The sequence below is a fragment of the Strongylocentrotus purpuratus genome, unplaced genomic scaffold, assembly GCF_000002235.5.
Source record: "Strongylocentrotus purpuratus isolate Spur 01 unplaced genomic scaffold, Spur_5.0 spur5_scaffold_16, whole genome shotgun sequence".
NCBI classification, from domain to species: Eukaryota; Metazoa; Echinodermata; class Echinoidea; order Camarodonta; family Strongylocentrotidae; genus Strongylocentrotus; species Strongylocentrotus purpuratus.
This window is the reverse complement of record NW_022145601.1, coordinates 15,795,869-15,816,965: the sequence shown is the minus strand read 5'-3', so window position 1 is coordinate 15,816,965 and position 21,097 is coordinate 15,795,869. Positions and strand designations below refer to the sequence as shown.

At 35.9% G+C, this 21,097-nt stretch overlaps 1 protein-coding gene across 1 annotated transcript in view; it reads left to right on the top strand.

The window, feature by feature from the left end:
• LOC583737 (GTP cyclohydrolase 1) overlaps positions 1-17,684 on the top strand; it is a 31,115-nt gene extending 13,431 nt beyond the window's left edge. The window contains exons 3-6 of the mRNA XM_783632.5: positions 3,481-3,536; positions 3,980-4,011; positions 5,128-5,212; positions 12,784-17,684. Of these exons, the coding sequence (XP_788725.3) occupies positions 3,481-3,536; positions 3,980-4,011; positions 5,128-5,212; positions 12,784-12,910 (300 nt within the window). The 3' untranslated portion in view covers positions 12,911-17,684. The remainder of the gene's footprint in view (positions 1-3,480; positions 3,537-3,979; positions 4,012-5,127; positions 5,213-12,783) is intronic.
• Positions 17,685-21,097: the final 3,413 nt, after the last annotated feature.

Sequence of the window (21,097 nt, the reverse complement as noted above, 5' to 3'; positions counted from 1 at the left end):
ACAATATTATGATAAAACTGTTGATGGATGAGCTCACGTTCGTTTTAATTGACAGGTTATAAAGATTATCAAAATTAGTCCAAAATCTCTGAATTGCCAATTTTTACAATATTGTCAGATTTTGACCCTAAAACAAAATTCTATTATAAAAACGAATGAAGTGACATCTACCTGGATAATTTTTCTGTTGGCAATATATCATTTTCTGATAACTGCAAAACGTTTTTTTCTTGTGCTTGTACAAAATAAAGAAAAACTACTGCTTCACACACCTGGTAATGAATAACAGTTTGATTGAGACTGAGAGGTCTTCAATTATGCAAAGTCAGTACAAAAAAAAATGGAATTTTTGTCATTCTTTTCAAATTTTGAGCCCAAATTCAATACATTTTCATTAAAGGGATCGTTTAACAATGTTAAATCTGAGATACACGGTCCTACATGTTACTAGTGTCTGTGATATGGTGTAATATTGAAGCCCTAAAAAAATTGCGCTTCAAAATGATCAAGAAGTGCCTCAAAAAAGTAAAAATCTTTGAGTGACCGGTTTTACCATACTCGTTTTCCCCAATAGACTGTAGTGTTATGAAAACCGTCCGGTGAACGGTTTTCAAAATTTGTAATTCCAATCATTAATATCTTGATAATCAGACAGGCGATTGGCTTGTAAAAGTCATGGAGTTCCTGACTGACCTAAAGGTTTATAATCATCATTGCAGCATGAGCTAAATCAAGGATTATAAGACAAAGTTACCGGATCCCTTTAACAAAAATTGTGCTACATCCGCCCACACCATTTTCCTGACCATGTCATCTAATTTAGTTTTTTCCCCAAAGGGCCCCTTTTTTTAAAGAGTACTGTTTGATGTTTGGCTTGTTTCCTGCTGCCATCTCTCAGTCTTTCTGGGCAAACTTTGAGAAAAGGTCACATCGGAACTAATAAGTCACATTCTACTCCTGTTGCTTCTCAAGTAGCCATACTCATCAATCCTCTGACATTTACATGACATCAGGCTTGTAGTGTGGCCAATCTGAATTGGGGAGGGGAGGGGGGGGGGGGGGGGGGTTGTGTCAGACCAAATTTACCAACAAGTTCAAGTTTGCTGATTTTTTTCTCCAAAGAGCCTCCTCCAAAGAAGGAAGGGAAAGGGGGTTCTTCAGCTAATATGGTATAGTGACAGTGCTTTAAAAATAAAATATTTGCACACAGAAAATGTCGAATTGAGACAGTATCACCTCCCCCCCCCCCCCCCCCCCTCCCCCCGCCAAATCGTGCAATGCCCCTTGCCTGGTATTATCTATACAATGAAGCTGCATTCCCGGAGTTTTTATTATCGATTTCTCCTCAGTTATTAAGAGCAAACATTCCTTTTTTCCGATGTTAGCTTTCATTTACCGTCCACCAACGGATGTCTGGGCCCACTGCCGAGATTAAATTTCCCAGGAATACATTCGCTTCCGCCTGGCAAACGAACGTCAAAAGGAACGTCAAAATCATGGAGATTCATGCACTCTTGGCACTCGCCTCTAACGGTGGCTTTTAATTTTGACCCTTTCTGATAACTTTTATTGACCAGCCTTCCGAATTTAATATCTTTGCCCACTTTAGGAGTGCAAACAATCTGGATTTGAATGCCTCCACTACAGGGTACTAGTAGTCTTATTTCTACCCTCTCTGTAAATTTCCACCCTGAAGTTGTTTTATGTGGCATGATTTTGAAGTCCACGTACAGCCTAGACCTACCAAATGAACATGCAAGTCATGCATTGATACTGCAACAACAAATTTTGTTTTAAAATATGCCATGAAAATGTTGCTGGTAAAATGTTTATCAGTATTCAACACTTGTATGTGAGTTTTATTGCAAAATGATGAAAATATGATATTTACAAACAAGCTTCATTTATGGAATTGTTACAATAGATTATCCTTTTTTCTTCATCTTGGTTTAATAGCTTTAAATGAATAAAATTGGTCTACACTTTGTATGTGGTATGGCTTTCTTTTAAATGTAGTCCCTTCAGATCTGCATGAATGTACTGGGTTTGTATTATTTCTAAAGCTAGATACAAAAATGTGAGAAGTTTGGTAAAATTATGAAATTTTGCTACTTTTTATAGAGTGTGTCACAGAAAACACATCTGTCTCTCTTTCTTGTAGTTTAGGCATGTATTCACCAGGCAAAAAACTGTAATTATTAATTCATTAGTTTGATTGGAAGCAGTTTATCATGTGTCGATTTTCCTCTTGAAATTCAATGACCACAAATGTGATGGCTCATTACTTTTATAGCCCTCATAAAGTGTTTATCCAGGTTGATGGATATTACCATTTAAATGTATATCCATGATTACACTTAATGTTAATTTATAATTGTATTGAAGTTAATTCAATAATACATTGATTTACAAGTGCAATTCAGCATGGCAGACAAGTGATACATGATACATCTTAAACAAGAAAAAGGCCCTTGAGTGCAGTACCATTTTAAAACAAAATTCTTTTTTTGTCCCTGACACCGCCTAACTACAAATCTCAATCCGAAGAATTTCTGTGGATACCCTACATGTATTTTGGTTAACAACGAAGTGGCAAAAGTGGCTAAACCTGATGAGATTTTGCCTCTTTTCTTTCTCTTACATGTAGATGTATCATAGTTTTCTAATTGCAGGTTTCATTCTTTCATAGCCAGTAGTGTATCCAGAAATTATACAAGTTATACTTTGAAGGTTTAATAATTTTCGGAGGGGGAGGGGGGTGGGGGGGGGGGTGAGGGGGCAAATTGTAGAGTGTGTGTTGAACAGACCCACAGCACAGAGGGGGAAAAATACATCAGGGGGAATACACCATTTCCATTCTATTTCTGTAAGAGGTGTTGTGGTCCAGCGGATACATGTAGGTCTCTGCACTGTGAACCTTAAAGTACAGGGTTCGAATCCCTGTTGCAGCACTAATGTCCTTTGACAAGACATTAATCTACATTTGCCACACTCCACCCAGATGAGGTTAGTTGGTACCTGGAAGGATTCAATTCCTTAAAGTGCTTGAGGGCTGTAATTGCAGATGTAAGAATGATAATGGAGCACCAGGAGTGACAATATGCCAGCCCTGGGTGCTCAACAAAACTCTGTTTAATTTTTGTTTTAATGATGTATACCCAAGTGGTTGCCCCAACATATTCCCACAGAAACATCATTTTTGTCAAGTCCAAGGTGTTCATCTCATGAGCGATAATAATAATAATAATAACAATGATAATCTGGATATCCATTTTCATATAAATGCAATTGTTGAAAATACATTTATGATAATACCGGTATATGATTTTTTTTCTCTCTCTATCTCTCTCTCTCTCTCTCTCTCTCTCTCTCTCTCTCTCTCTCTCTCTCATTCCCCCCCCCCTCTCTCATTTTCTCTCCACCCCCCTCTCTCTCTTTCTCTCCCTCTCTCTCTCTCTCCATCTCCATCTCTATCTAAAGGTATCTGTTGGTTATCTTCCAAATAAGCGAGTACTAGGTCTCAGCAAAGTTGCAAGGTAAGAAAGAAACTTGATCTGTTTGGAGCCAGAAGGGCGTTAACTCCTATACTTCAACACAGACTTTACACCTTTATGGCCCTGGGCAGAAGGGTGTTGTTCTGTACTACTTTTGTCCAGCAATTTTCCTTCACACAATAACTTTTACCTAAATTCCTATTTTAATGCCCTTTTAAACATTTTTGTTAAGGTCAAATAACTGGTAAAGTAACAAAATAGGAAGCTTTTATTCCTTGTTTTGACCTTGTAGTTTTATTTTATTTATTTCTTTTTTAAAAAAAAACCTTATGGCTAAGCAAAATGTACATGAAACACTATTATTGACAATGTAGATTATGAGAATGTTCTAGAATTCTACTCCATTCGCCTTGTTATTGATTGGACAATATTTGGTATTATTTCCATTTTTAATTAACTTATTTCTTCTTGATTTCCTTTTTCAGACTGGTTGAAATTTACAGCAGGAGATTACAAGGTAAACCTATTACAATTGGTACATGGACCAGGGGGTGTTTCACAAAGATCCTTAGTTGAACTTATCTTTAAGTTGGACTTAACAATTATGGAAAGCTGCAAACATCTTTGAAAATATTTGTAACAGTTATTTTAAAAGGCATAACATGTTGATTCAAATCATTCATAGTTCGTTTTTTCAAGGAGATTCCATGTTGTAGATGTGGAATTTATAAAAAGTCTAAACTACTTAACATTTTTGCTCTTAAATTTGTTTTTTCTTAAGGCTACAAGTGGCTCATCATAATTTTTAAGTCCAACTAAGACTTAAGTTCGACTTTCAATCTTTGTGAAACACCCCCTTGATTAGGTATGTTTTGAAGAGATGGTTGAGTTCTGGGAAAGGTGACTCAATAATTTGTAGAGCAATTAATGTTTAACACATGGTGAAAAAAGAAAGCAGTAAGGTCGGTGTATTAAAGAGAAGGTTGAGTTCTGGGAAAAGGTGAAAAATAATTTGTGAGCGGTATCATTCTTATGAAGCAAGTGTGGAAGAACATCAGATAAGACATGTTCCCTGAAAAGCATGACTCTTCAAATGCCTTCATATTCTAAATATGTCATGTAACATCGTAAAACTCTGGGGTAGGATTTTTACGCCACGTGTTCGTGTAGTCCCATATACATCTTTCTGTGTACAGTGTTTGTAACTTTACCAAGACTTGGCCAAATTTCTTATCATTTTGATGATTCCAGAACCTTGCAATACACACAAATTCTTATATGCTAGATGATCAACCATTTCTGGTTGATTCCACACCGTTTCTTTCACAATGCAATCGCATGACCAGAACACAACTTCATCTTTAAACAAGAAGGATTCTTTGAGCCAAGAAGAATCGAAGGGAGGGAGTGACATCATGGTGCAAAAGTCAGGAATCCCTGCCTAAGAGGGAAAACGCAGACTTGATAAATGATTATCATGATTATGCTTATTACAGTTTACTTTTGCATTCTTTAGGTGACTGTGAAAGCTGACATAAATGTTCATTGGGAAATCTGATTTATTTGATTATTTCAAATCTGTTTTAATCATTGCCCATTTTTTTTCTTCAACTGCTCTTTATTTCACCTGCAGTTCAAGAAAGATTGACCAAACAAATAGCCCTCGCTGTGACAGAAGCTATAGCTCCGGCTGGCGTTGGAGTAGTCATTGAAGCCGTGTAAGTTCTCTCAGACATTTGCCCCAGCAGATGATGATTGCTCCAGGCTATAAGTTGTCAAAAGTATAAGCCGCTTTGGAGGTAGCTTTTGTACAAATGACCCAAAAATATCCACAGATTCTTTAAACATGGAGACATCTCACTTTGTGCATTTTGGAATGATTATTACCAAAGTGGTGGAGGTGCTTCATAATTGCTTTGTGTTTACACTCTTTAAAAATAGTACTTCCAACTGAATATCATGGAAGGTACCAGCTCTGCTGCATAAATGAGTAATGATTACACAACTATCATGAACATGTATCCAGCAATTGTGGGTTTTACAGTATGTACAAATGACGTTTATCTGCCCACACGCAGATAGTATATCTGGAGTGGCCTATTGGGTTTGGATTAGGTTTAGTGTTAGGGTTAGGTATAGTGTTAGGTCCATGGTTGAAAGTAGAACTCCAATTAGTGTATGAAATTACCACAAAGTAATTGTTGCAGGAGCGAATGTTGTACAACAAGGTTCTCTTGTACTGTATAAGCACTGGAGCACAGCGTTAGAAGGCAATGAAGCAGTATAAACCTGCTGACTACCAAATTCTCTGATTGCCATAGGGTTTACATAGGGGTCATCCAGTTCCAGTAGGCAACCGGTTAATCCAAAAGCAAAGTAGTGAAGGCAGCCGTGCATGAAACCACAGCCTTTTGTATGCACTGTGGCTTTATCAATAACTGCAATTTGCTATGGTGACTTCGCAAAACTACACGCACATTGCACTGTTTGATTGATTTGTAATGTTTTGTTGGAAACATGAATAAATTTGAAATTGAAATTGAATATGTCATTTAGGAGCACTCAATATCAGATTTATATCATATTTTGCATCTAACACTAAAGAGAAGAAACATGGACCAGCAGAAGTACCACGAGAGGAAGTAAAAAAAAAAATTGAAATGTGCAATAAATAAGAGTCGCAAAGTATGGTACGGTTTCAGAGAAAGTGAAATGTCTCACCAAATTAAAATGATGGTACAGAGGGTTAGAAATAGCTTAATACAATAATATGCAGAGGGCCATTTTAAGAATGGGATGTCCACAAAGTTTAATAGACTTATAATATGACGGTTTCAAGAAACTGGCCCCTGTTGTCAATACAGAAGTTGGGGAATTTCCACGAGCATGCAAGACATTGCAGTAGATCTATATTTTTGCTATAATGGCAGACAAAAGTATGAAGGTAGCTTGAGCCAGATGCATGCACATGTAATGGGCATTAACCCTAAAAAGACGGCTCGGTGTAAAAATGTCAGAGGAAAAAATGTCAGAGGTAAAAATGTCAGAGGTAAAATGTCAGAGGTAAAAATGTCAGAGGTAAAAATGTCAGAGGAAAAAATGTCAGAGGTAAAAATGTCAGAGGTAAAAATGTCAGAGGTAAAAATGTCAGAGGTAAAAATGTCAGAGGTAAAAATGTCAGAGGAAAAAATGTCAGAGGTAAAAATGTCAGAGGAAAAAATGTCAGAGGTAAAAATGTCAGAGGTAAAAATGTCAGAGGTATAAATGTTAGAGGTATACAATAAAAACAAAAGCATGTGACAAGCTTGTTATAATTACACCCGGTTATATATTTAATTAGGCTTATCGAAAAAGAACAGCGAGGGATATTCTGCAGTCGTTATTTCACCGCTGCTTTATTTTCCACTTTCCCAGTTTAAATTTATTTACCTTTCGGCCCAAAATTGTGACTTTTTGCCCGATTATTGCCGAAGGAAGAGGGGGGGGGGGGGGGAGGGTATTCTTCTTCTGGGGCACGGTGACCCGGCTGCTCTCCCCTTCCTCTTATATATGCTTTGCTTTATATATCCTTCCGAACAGTGGTCAATGCCTAGGCAGAGCAGGCAGACTAATGGGACATGGTTTCTACTCCGAGTTTCGCGCCTTGCAAGCAGTCATCAGGCAACTGATAGCATTCTTAAAAGTACATGATTATCCTACAACCTTGGTACAAATACCTCTAAAAGACTAAAGACTTAACTAATAAAAATACAATTGGAATTACTCATGAGTATTCTTATTGCATTGTATTCAGGTATTGTAGTCTTATTTTTCATTTCATTTCATTTATTTTCATATTTCTCATAAACATACATTTATTTCAAATGAAGTACAAAATTGTTTTTATTTTAATAACAAATAATAACAAAGATAAGTGGTCAATATGAATTTGTGATTTAACTAAGAGAAATATGATGGGACCTACATGAAAGCAAGCTTGTAAGGCTGTAGGCCCCAGTAAAGTAATTGTGGTAATAAATGGAGGACGGATATACATGTATTGTATAGCTCTTATTTTGAGCTTATTTGTACCAAGGTTGTAGAGGAATCATGTACTTTGATGAATGCTATCAGTAATTTGTCTGATGATCGCTTGCAAGGCATGAAACTCGGAGTAGCAACCATGCATGTCCCATTATTCTGCCTAGTTCAATATTTATTTACCGGTATATTATGCTTTTGTATAAGCAAATGGTACTGGTACACTGAGCAAACTTCCGGGGGGGAAAGATTTCTAAAATCGAGAAGTTTGGCCATGTTTTATAGGCTGAGTTGTTGCTCCATGGTGTAATCATTAAATAAAAAGAAAAGTCAGTACAGCCCACAAAATAGGATCAGATATCTATGAACCTCCCCCCCCCCCCCCCCACTTCTCCTTCACTTTTGAAGATTGTTGGACATTTCAACTGCGTGGCAATGACTACTATTATATGTAATTTCCAATAAATGCATATTTCCGACAATTCCACTTTCTTGTGGGCTTGGTATTTTGATACTCTGAAAGTAGGGTCCATGCTGAAACAAAGCAGAAAGCCATGTTATCAGTGCTAACTGCACCATCACATTCCCGAAGTGCGCACGTTGCAATAAAATATTGTCGATTACTATTGCGGTATATAATAGTCTGGGAAAAATCAATAAGCAGCTTTGTTACTCCGATACAAAGCAGAAAGCCGCCCACGTTACATCAATTAAAGAGAAGGTTGAGTTCTGGGGAAAAGTGAACAATAATGTGAGCGTTTGTTATCATTCTTATTATGCAAGTGTGGAAGAACATCAAAGAAAAAAGATATTCCTTGAAAATCTATTTCAAATGACTTCATATCCCAGATATGACAAGTAACAGCTTTAAAATGAGGCCCGATTTGTATGCCATATGTTTGTGTAGTCCCATATCAATATCTTTCTGTGTACAGTGCTTGTTACTTTACCAAGACTGAGCCAAATATTTTATCATTTTGATGACTCCAAAACCTTGCACTACACACCAATACTTACATGTTTATGCTAGATGATCAACCTTTTCTGATTGCTTCCACACCGTTTCTTTCACAATGCAACTTCGCAAGACCAGAACTCAACTTTATCTTTAAATGCCAATCGCACCATCGCATTTTAGAGAAGTGCGCGCTTTGCAGAGGTTCGGTTTAAATGACATCGTTATTTATAATTGTCGGAGAGTTTAAAATGGGGATGAGCTTCTGAATCGAGACAGTCTTTTACTTTTTGGAGCGGGTTTTTAGTTTTCGGAGCGACTTTTTACTTTTCGGAGCGACTTCTTGATTTTCTTATTCTTACTCCACTTCCTTTGCCGCCATTAGGTGCTAAAGCTTTAGCAGAGTTCGGGGCGCCCAGCCCTTATATGTAACTTTTCGTGATTCCTCGGGATTATGTAACTATTTTGTACTAAATGCACTACTCACTTTAACACTTGACTTTTGTCGAGAATTTTCATTTCTTCGTTTGGACTTTGTTCGTCTCTGGAACGTTACACGGGCTATGTTGCAGGCTGCCACCGGCCAAACCGGTCCGTTTCACAAACATTAACACATAAACCAAATCAAAATATCAAAAAATGTTAGACATTCATTATATGCAAGCCTGATCACAACAAAATAAATTTCAAAATCTATTTTCCACATTGTATTATCCTCAGGACACATGTACGAAACACTTTGCTAATTTTTTTGCTTGTACCTCTGACATTTTTACGACTGACATTTTTTCCTCTGACATTTTTACGACTGACATTTTTACCTCTGACATTTTTACCTCTGACATTTTTACCTCTGACATTTTTACCTCTGACATTTTTTTCCTCTGACATTTTTTCCTCTGACATTTTTTCCTCTGACATTTTTACCTCTGACATTTTTACCTCTGACATTTTTACCTCTGACATTTCTACCTCTGACATTTTTTCCTCTGACATTTTTTCCTCTGACATTTTTACCTCTGACATTTTTACCTCTGACATTTTTACCTCTGACATTTTTTTCCTCTGACAATTTTACCTCTGACATTTTTACCTCTGACATTTCTACCTCTGACATTTTTTCCTCTGACATTTTTTCCTCTGACATTTTTACGACTGACATTTTTACCTCTGACATTTTTACCTCTGACATTTTTACCTCTGACATTTTTACCTCTGACATTTTTTTCCTCTGACAATTTTACCTCTGACATTTTTTCCTCTGACATTTTTTCCTCTGACATTTTTACCTGGCACCTTACATAGGGGTCATCCGGTTCCAGTAGGCAACCGGTTAATCCAAAAGCAAAGTAGTGAAGGCAGCCGTGCATGAAACCACAGCCTTTTGTATGCACTGTGGCTTTATCAATAATTGCAATTTGCTATTGTGACTTCGCAAAACTACATGCACAATGCACTGTTTGATTGATTTGTAATGTTTTGTTGGAAACATGAATAAATTTGAAATTGAAATTGAATACGTCATTTTTTTTAGGAGCACTCAATATCAGATTTATATCATATTTTGCATCTAACGCTAAAGAGAAGAAACATGGACCAGCAGAAGTACCACGAGAGGAAGTAAAAAAAAATTGAAATGTGCAATAAATAAGAGTCGCAAAGTATGGTGCGGTTTCAGAGAAAGTGAAATATCTCACCATATAAAAATCATGGTACAGAGGGTTAGAAATAGCTTACTACAATAGCATGCAGAGGGCCATTTCTCGAATGGGATGTCCACAAAGTTGGTTTTGATAAACTGGCCCCTATTGTCAATACAGAAATTTGGGAATTTCCACGAGCATGCCAGACATTGCAGTAGATCTATATTTCTGCTGTTATGGCAGACAAAAATACGAAGGTAGCTTGAGCCAGATGCGTGCACATGTAATGGGCATTAACCCTAAAAAGACTGGGGGCTGATTTAGCCGCCCCCCTCTATTTTTCGCGATTTTAAACTGTAATACTTAAATATTTGACGATGCCACTTCATGACTTTTTTCCCTAGAGTCTTGCGCATCTTTTGATACCAAATTTGCGCGCACACCGGGTCAACGATCCGGGTATTATGTAACATTTTGCGATAGTGTGCTCATTGGATTGTTTAATATTCTTAATCACTAATACTTATTTCCCTTATTGTGCTCACCTGAGTGTGATGCCCGGGGAGCATCGTTTGGTCTCAAGTTTTATCACTTTTCTTCTCTCAGTCATCTCAGGTGAGCACCATCAGGGATTTTTTTGAGTTTTAGTTTTTAGCGTTAGTTTGAGTTGTAGTTCTTAATTTCAGCTTTCAAATTCTATGTTATGTCTTTTAGAAGAAGAAAAAAAAAATCATTTGAGTATTGAGTACATGTTATGAGTTTTTGATGTAGCCATTATTTGTGTTATGACATGCACGATTCATTAGAAAATGGATTAGTGAATACGAGTGCTTGAGTCTGTGTTCAAACTCATTTTCATAGTTGTACCTACATGCTTACTGCCTATTCCCAAACTCATTCCTGTTCATACTCGTATCAATGCTCACCTTGTCACCTTTTCGCCCCCCCCCTCCCCCTTCCTCCCATTTCATGCTCATTTGTAATACTCGCACTCAAACCAATACTCGCTCATATCATATCCACATTCATTTTATTGTGGTGTATGAGTTTGAGTTTATACATCCTGTAAGTTTGTATACCTTTGCTTGAGTAAGCCATTATTTAAATCCTGATGAACAGATCTCATACTTCATACTCATACTGTCAAATGATAAACATATATAGAGCTTACTCCCATTCTGTAATGTTTCATTATCTCAATTTTATTATTAGCAGTATTTTGTAGCATTATGAAATAGAATTACTTGTATATCATCAAACTCATACTCAAACATATTCTCAAATTAATTTTTACCCTGTTCACTCCTTACCATACTCATTCTCCTGCTTGCTGTACTGTTACAGTCAATCTTTGTATTTCAAGTCAAGTGATTAAATCACTCAACTACCCTACTTTTCATCCGAGTGTCTGATACACACTTCAAGTGAGCCCCTGTTTAACCTTTCACAATTGGAAGGCAGTGGCAGTTGTCAAACTGATGTACTAGGAAAGGGGTGTCTAAGGGGTGGTATTTTTGTTCTTTATAGGCACATGTCTGATTGAGGGTTGTGTATAGGAGCTGAGAGCAAGATCATAACTTCCTGCATGCATGCTTGTGTACTCATACAACCGTTTGACTGTTTGGAGTGAGAAGAACGTTAACTTATTATCTTACACAGAGTTAGTGCCCTTCTGGCTCCAAATAGAAGATTTGTTGATGTACCTTTACCATGAACAGGGGCCCGTTTCATTAAACTTGTTATCTATAACAACTGCTAAATTTCTATGACAAATTTGTTCTCAGCCAATCAGATGCCAGGATTCAGTAGCTTATAACAGTAGCTTATAACAATAGCTTATAACAGTAGCTTATAACAGTAGCTTATAACAGTAGCTTATAACTTGTTATTGCCCCTTACAAAAATGTACCATGGTAACCATGGTACTTTTGTCCAAATTACCATCCACCATGGTAACCATGGTTATCATGGTACCAAAACAATGAAATACATTGCTTAATGACCCAATTTATTTCATTGTTTTGGTACCATGATAACCATGGTTACCATGGTGGATGGTAATTTGGACAAAAGTACCATGGTTACCTTGGTACATGGTATTGAGTTTTATGAAACAGGGCCCACAAGCTGAACATCAAGATAATAATGTCCTTGGTCCAGTTTGCTGAAATTTTGTGATATTTTTTTATGGGACTACGAGTATGCTGTGTGTGAGACTTGTACATGGTATATTCACCAATTCTGGTGTCTGTAAATTATGACCTACTACTCATGAAAACTGATGACAATCTCCCTTTAAAGGGATTGGCTTTTGTTTCAATTAAACCTTTAGGTCAGTCAGGAACCCCATGTCTTTTACAAGCCGATCGCCTGTCTGATTATCAAGATATTTATGATTGGGAATGGAAATTAAAAAATTTGTTTTCCGAACAGTTTTCGTAACATTACAGTCCATTGGGGAAAATGAGTATGGTAAAACTGGTCACTCAAAGATTTTTTACTTTTTTGAGGCACTTCATGATCATTTTGAAGTGCAATGTTTTTAGGGCTTCAATATTACACTATATCACAGACACTTAAACATGTAGGGCCATGCATCTCATATTTAACATTGTTAAACAATGCCTTTAATTCTTGTCATGTCTTGTCTTTTTTTCTTCCGCACACACAGCCACATGTGCATGGTGATGAGGGGCGTCCAGAAGCTGAACAGCAAGACGATCACGTCCTGCATGCTCGGCGACTTCCGAGAAGATCCCAAGACGAGAGACGAGTTCCTGCAGCTCATACGAGGATGATGATGGAGAGATGGGGAGATGTGGTGGAGGAGGAAGAGAAGGAAGGAAGGATGAGGAAGGAGAGGAAGTATTACGGCATTGGATGGTGATTTAGATGTACAGCAGTCAGCAATAAGATAAACAAAGATGATCATTGGCAATCGGTTGTAGCTTTAAAAATGTAGGTGTTATCAGAATAAAAGGGTAAAATTTTATAACTAGCACATTAAGCCCAAAATGATGATCCCGGATGTATATCAGTCAGCAAAAAGATAAACAGAGATGACCATTTGACATACATTGTAGTTTAAAAAATATGGGTTATATTGGAATAAAATGGTAAAATTAGGATACAGATGTAATAACTATCTGGTAGAAGACCAGGATTACTCTGAATTAAACCCATCAGATAATGATCCTGGATGTCCATCATTCAGCAATTATATTTTTAAAAAGGCAATCACTGAGTGTTGGATGTATTTATGAGAACCAAAGGGTTGTAATAAGATACAATTTGATAACTAGCCTTTAGGAGAATAAGCCCTGGTACAGGCAAATTCTGAGTTACCTTGTAAACCCGTCAGCCACTCCAGTGTGATGTCATACTGGTCAAGGTTGCTGGTTCCAAACATTTTTGTGCTAGACAATGATGTGATGATCACACCAGCGCCAAACACTGAATTTACCCTGCTTCAGCCCGTTTGTAAGACCTTGTCGGTAATCTCAGGCTTCCATGCACAAAAATGTCATTGTTAAAAAATATCTTATATGACTTCTTTATGAAATTCATTGCCATTTTGTATTCTAATGAATCTTTGTACAGCTTCACTTTAATAGAATGGTGTGCTAATTGCATTCGTAAAGCCTATCTGCACTAGTTAGGCCAGGAGGGATTAGACCTCCCGGTTATCTCATCAAATCAGCGCTCAATTAACATGAGAAAAAGGGGACCATGGGGGACCAATGGTCACCGATTAGGCATTGTTTGCTATATAGAGGGCGCAAGTAGCTATATTAGTGCAGTGGGGCTTTAATTAAAGAGCACAGAAAAGAGGCATGGTTAATTACAAACTGCTTTTGTAGCTCAGTGCCTATAAATACCTCTTAATGTAGCTCTCAAAATCCTTTTTATAAAGTACTGGATATTACATGTGATGTCAAGTTTAGAAATGAATCAGTTGAAAAAATTCCTTTGACATTCAAACACCAGAGAATTCAACCTTGACTTTTATGTGCACTTGTGGATGTTGATATTGGTGGTGAGAAGAAATTTATAAAGTTATGTAGCCATGAAAAATGATCATAGAGAAATTATATATTTTTTCAGCCAATCATGATTCAAAATTCAGTGACATTGAAAGTGGTGGGTAGGTGGTAAGATACATGTAGATGTTAATGCTGCTGTCAGACTTTCACTCAATGACTTGTATTATGATCAAAACCAATAATGCTCAAGTTCATGGCAAGCTTTATTTTGGTTACCGCAAAAAATTACCCGGTAAGGAGTATTTCATAGTTGCAGTTTCAAAGAAAATCATGTAGTAGATGTAATTTATGATTGACTTTGAATAGATATTAGCTGTGGTATTATGTAAGTTCAAGTACAAATAGATATATTTATTAAAATATTTTTAACTACTGAATAATGTACAATATCTATTTTAATATTTATTGCTGTAATTATGTTCAGAATGTTTTTAACAAGCTATTTAAATTCTAAAGGAAATTATTTAATGAAGTTTGCTGTATTCTTTAGATAGTATTCACCTAATGTAATACTTCAGGTTGTTGGGAATTGAAATTCTCAGTGAACTTGATTAAGACTGTATTCAACTTGAAGTGTGCCATATTCAAACAGATCAACAATTTTAAATCATAGACAATCAATGTAATCAAAGGCTTTTGGGATTATTTTTGTGTTTTGCAAAATTGTTATATCATTGCCAGGTGTCAGGGAAATTAATCCCAATGATTTCTCCAGTGACAATTGCTTAGAGGTATAGTGTTTGGGTCCATATTGTCACAGGAATTAGGTAAAGATAACCAACACAATTTGCATTTTTAATCCAAGGAAGAGTGCTCATAATGTACAAGATAATGAATGAAATCAAAGACTTTGGGGTATTTGTTATTAGTCTTGCAAAATATGTTACTTTGTCAGTTGTTGGGAATGAAGTATTAAGAACCGAGTCAATGACTCGTTTAAATACCTTCTGATTTTGTCTGTAAAATCATTAGCTTTTGGTGTTGGATTCTAGGTGTTTGCTATTACCTCATTTTTGTCCTAATTATAAAATTAAGAATTGAACATTCTGCAACATATTGCAAGGTCTTTCAACTTAGATCGGTTAGATTTTAATAAGTAGCTTGAGGTAATAAACGATTGGTCAGAGCACACAGAAAAGACTTTATGAAAAGTATAGTTTGAGTGCAAAAGTATCAATTTTTACTGAATGTGATTAAAACAATTTGAAGGTAATACAGTGAGACCTGTCTTTAAAGACCACCCAAGGGAGACAAGAAAAGTGGTCTCTAAAGGCAGGTGGTATTCATGTACAGGTTCCTTTTAATAGTACATGTTTCAATGAGAAACCATGTCATGGCCTTCTTGGGGGCAGCAGAAAAAATGCAGTTTCTTCACAAAAAGAGGTATTGTGAGACCTCAATGAGAATAAGTTCTAATATTTTTCACTGGGTTTAGACTATATTAAATTTCTTCCAAAATGTGATCATAGATCTGATGTGGCCAGTGGGAAAAAAAAACAGAATTAAGAAGGCAATGGCAATGAGCAGTTGAAGAGCAGTAAGATATAATAAGCTCCATTTTTATATGTCATTATTAATAGTTAAAATAGTGTGTGGTTTTGTAGATTATATATTGTAAATTTTGAAGTAGATTAGATCATTCCTCGGTGAGAAGTTGTAAAAATACTTTACATGAACTATTGGTGCTTCTTTATGTTTTTCAGAAACAATTGGTTCATGTGGTAGATGTTTGTATTTGTAAGAGAGTAATAACTTCCATGTACAAGTATGTTTTATTCCCTGTAAGTTCAAAGTAAAAGTTTCTTTTGTCATAGTGGTGATAATTATATTAGTTTTTTTAAATATTGTTTACAATCATGTGTTCAGGGAAGTGGCTTCCGTCAACTGTTCAATTCAGTTCAGGAATAATTATAGTGATGGATCATGGTACAGCTTGCTTATGAGATTTTAAGGTGTATTGAATCATTATGATTTTATGTTTTGATTAATAATGATTAATTTCCAAATCGAATACTGAGACACTCTATCAAAAAATATTTTAACCAAATATTCTGACTCTTTACAGTTGAAAAGGTCAACATGACTTGTGCAGTTTTAAGGTCTAATCATCATTTGATGATTAAATGATTATTAGACTAAATGGTCATTGCACCAAATGATAAGTAGACAAACTGATTATAGGTTTAGGGTAAGTGTTAGATTCAAGGAATCTTACTTCCGCAGAGTAGCTCCTGCCGGAGCATGCATTGCATAATCATTTGAACAAGTTATTTATGTTCATTCTTGGTGACATTCCCTAGAATTCCTGGTCTATTGGATTCAGTAGTAACATTCCTTTTGTTTTCATAACATGAATTGTGTGCTTTGTGTCAGCATTATACATGCAATAACTGTAGGCTGTTTTGTCTTTTTTTTTTTTTTTAATTTCAAAACATATATTCAAACATGTACATTTGTTTACTTTTAGAGTATAATTTTTCATAAGCTAAAATTATGATAGAAAAGTTAACATTATGATTTTGAATTAACAATTCTACTTGCAGATCATGATGCATATATGTTCCAATGATTCTTTCATTTCTTACAATGTATTTAGTGTGTTGCTTTGTCAGGCAACCATTTCAATAGTGCACTTTTTTACAACAGATGAGTTGTTATTGTATCTTACATAGTTCAAATCATTCCTGACTAATATAATCTCATAAAAAATGTATAAGAGACCCATAGAAATTTGAGAGAGAAAATGTATAATCTTTATTTGGCTTTCTATTCAAATGAAAATGTCACAAAAGTATTGTATAACTTATCTCTCAAAATGTTTAGAGAGTAATAGCATGTTATACCCGAAACTGTATTTCAGTTCATGGAGAAGTTATTTAAAACCATATATATATATTATCATGCTGTTAATTTATGTTAATTTACATATACAGTTAACAACTAAATTATTATAACCCTTACCAATTGTTGTGAAAGTATGAACAAAATTTATTTGTCACAAGATATGTTTCTTGAGAATGTGACATCTATTTGCATTCATTGGAGACCCTAATTCAACCAGTCCAACTTTCATTCTCGAGTTACAAAAAACACAAAACCATCAAATTTACAAGGGGTATACAAAATTCAATTGTTAACTGTATATGTATTCATTCTGTTCTTCATTTGAATCCATTTGAAATGTGTTTTCTACCTTATGTTGTTCCTTGGTTGTTTACTTTATATGTGTGCTTCACGGTTTTCACTATTTTAATTTGTATTATTACTTCATTATCGTGAGTATAGATGCAGCAAAATGTGCTAGATATGGTTTAAGTTTGGCTGATATATTTAGTTTCAAACCGTCCGCTTGTGATACATTGTTGTTTATAGGCCATATTCTGAAAACAATGCTATCTTCTTTTGTTAAGAAAAAATTATGTTCACTGTCATCACAAAGTGAAGTTGCACGGAAAGAACACTCATCATTGGTACGCGCACAGATGCCTCTTTACTTAACACGAATGCAGCCAGCTCTGTGTGGACATAACCAAGAACTTGTCCCGCTTTTCATTTGTCATGACGATGAACCTCTTTTACTAACAAATACGATAGCATCATTTTTAGAATACCACCCCCTGCCAATGGTTTAGTCTTGGGTTGTTTTTATTGTTTATACAGAACCATTATAGTTGTATGTATTTTACATTATGCACAAACTCTTTTACCAAGCATTTATATGCTTTCCAAATCATCCTTTTTAATAGTGTCATATAAGATAACATCAATTTCAGGAACAACCCCATGTAAAATGGTTTAGTCTTGGGTTGTTTTTTATTATTTATACAGAACCATCACAGTTCTTCTTCTTCTTCTTCTTCTTCTTCTTCTTCTTCTCTTCTTCTTCTTCTTCTTTCTTCTTCTTCTTCTTCTTCTTCTTCTTCTTCTTCTTCTTCTTCTTCTTCTTCTTCTTCTTCTTCTTCTTCTTCTTCTTCTCTTCTTCTTCTTCTTCTTCTTCTTCTTCTTCTTCTTCTTCTTCTTCTTCTTCTTCTTCTTCTTCTTCTTCTTCTTCTTCTTCTTCTTCTTCTTCTTCTCTTCTTCTTCTTCTTCTTCTTCTTCTTCTTCTTCTTCTTCTTCTTCTTCTTCTTCTTCTTCTTCTTCTTCTTCTTCCAGTTAAGTGCCGCTTCATGGTGATGAAGATAATCGCACTGGTTGTATGTATTTTACTTCATGCACAAACTCTTTTACCAAGCGGCTCTATGCATTCCAAGGCATTCGTTTTAATAGTGTCATATAAGATAACATCAATTTCAGGAACCACCCCATGTAAAATGGTTTAGTCTTGGGTTGTTATTTATTATTTACATGTATACAGAACCATCATAGTTGTATGTATTTTTTACGTCATGAACAACTCTTTGGATAACAGATCTCTACCTCTTGAAGAAGACTAAGGCGTAAATATTCACTTCTGAATGACAAACGCCTCACAACCAGGAGGTCGTGGGTTCGAACCCCGGCCGCGTCATACCAAAAGACGTTAAAGGACGGGAGTTGCTGCTACCTTGTTTGGCGTTCAACAATAAGGGACAGAGCAACGTCGGTCTGGCGCTGCTCAGTGGCTGCCGGGTTCACGATCAATTTGGCAAAAAGAATTTCCATTTTCGGTTTAACTTGATAAAAAAATTGGAGTGGACTTTAAAGATTAATATTATTATTTTTAGACTAAAACAGCAACAAACAAAAACATTTGAATACGTAGATATTAACATTAAAATTGACATGATGTACAGAAAGGATAATTTTGGTAAAATATATGTTATTTTGGATGAGATGGAAAAAACTGTTTGTGGCTATGTTTCACATAAACTCTCATTAATTATCATTCAAGATAAATCTATCCACTTTCAATGATCAAGGGTAGATTTGTCTTAATCTTCCTTTTCATGCAGTCTTCATACGACTATTCCCGAGGTAGCCTGTGACTCATTATTTGCTTTGTGTGCTGTTTTCTTAATATAAAAGTATGTATCTCATGTAAAATTGTTGTCAGCATAATTTTTGAAATCCTTCCACTTTCTGCAATATCATATTAGCATTCGGTGATGGTTCTAAAGCTGAGAAAGAATAGGGCTAATATTTGTATTCAATTTCGTCACTTAATGTTCTGGCCATCTTCGAGAGGATGTATTGAGAAAAAAAGTTGTCGGAATAGTAACCATTGCATTGTAGAGGTGTAGTCGAGCGGTTTATTCACTTGACTGGGAATGCAAAGGTCGTGGGGTCGAGCCCCGGCACAGCACATGTGTCCGTAAGTAAGGTATTTAATATAATCACGCTTCTCTCCACCCAGGTGTTTATTGGGCACTCGGTAGGATGTGAAGATCAATGTGATTGGATTAGGCTTATGTGCGCCTGTTAATAAAAGGCTCCCCAGGGAGTGGAGAATGTGCAGCTGTAATGTGCAGTATAGTAATTGAATCCAGTGACCGTGGTGATAATAGTAATGTAAGTGCTTTGGTCTGTCGTACCTGATAAAGCGCTTTGTAAGAATCGGTTCTTTTTATTGAATATGCTTAACACAATCGCATAGATTTTCTAGAAATCAACTCGAATTCAACACCCCATTGTACTGCCGATAGAAATCATGATCTGATTACGTAATCCGTCATGTTCATGTTCCCACGTTTCAACAAATGACGCACAATGCTGTTGAAATTGACCTAGGTTGATTTTCTTGAAGTCTTTCCAATCGTATGGTGTGGAATAAAAATGAGAGCTGTTGTAAAATTGTTTCGATTTCCATTTTAATCCTTATATGTGGTAAATAATATGTCATATTTTTATTCATTCGATAATATATATATATATATATATATATATATATATATATATATGTATATATATATATTTATACCTGTACCTGTGTGAATTTATTATATCAATTTTGAGAGGTGGTCGCATACACAGGAAATGACCAAATCATTATTATGTATATTAGTGGTAATAGATATATATTCCATTTTAAAATCGATTTTATTGTATTTTGTTTAGTCGTTTTATTTGTCATTAAATGTCACAGAATGGTTTGGAACTCATTTGATTTGTTCTTTAATAATCATTTTATCACATAACATGAGTGAAGTGGATGGCGTACAGACTGAAGGCAAATAAAACTACGCGAGTAACAACAATTGAGAGGGGAGAGAGGGAGAAAATGGGGATGGAGGAGAGGAAGAGAAAAAGAGAGAGATGAGGAGGAGGAACAAAGTGAGAGAAGAGAGTGAAACGGGGAAGAAGGAGAAAACGAGGAGGGTGGAAGAGAAAAGAAGGAGGGTGGAAGAGAGAGGGAGAGTGACGAAGAGAGAGGGAAAGGGGAGAGAGGTGGAGGGGAAGGGAGGAAGACATAAATAAAATGCATCGTTTCCTGAAACGACCCCTTCCATCAACCTTTCCAAACGCGAAACCCACGACCCGAATTGAAATAAATGGATAACTAAATAAAGGAATAAATAGATAAATGGAGAGTAAGGAAATGAATAAATACATAAATATAGATATAAATAAATAAAATATCGGCTGGTAGAAATGCAAGCTTTCCTATACAAATCTGTGATGGGGATTCGTTAATAGTTCGTCGATGATGTGGGCCATTCACCCGACCCTTCACCAGCCTTGGCCTAAACAACATGGAATCGATTGATGTATACTGAATATATACAGTGAAACCTTTATGAAAAGACCGCTCAAGGGAGACAGACTTTCAGAAATTTGGCCTTTAAAGAGGCTGGCGGTCTTTATGTACAGGTTCTCTTGGTATGAACAAGAAGGTATTTTGAAGGGAGACAAACAATTTTGATCTTTATAGAAAGGTGGTCTTGGGGGGGGAGGGGGTAGTGAGCAAATTTTTTTGTTAGGTCCTCGAAAATTTTAAAATTTTAAAATTTGCACCACCATATTTGT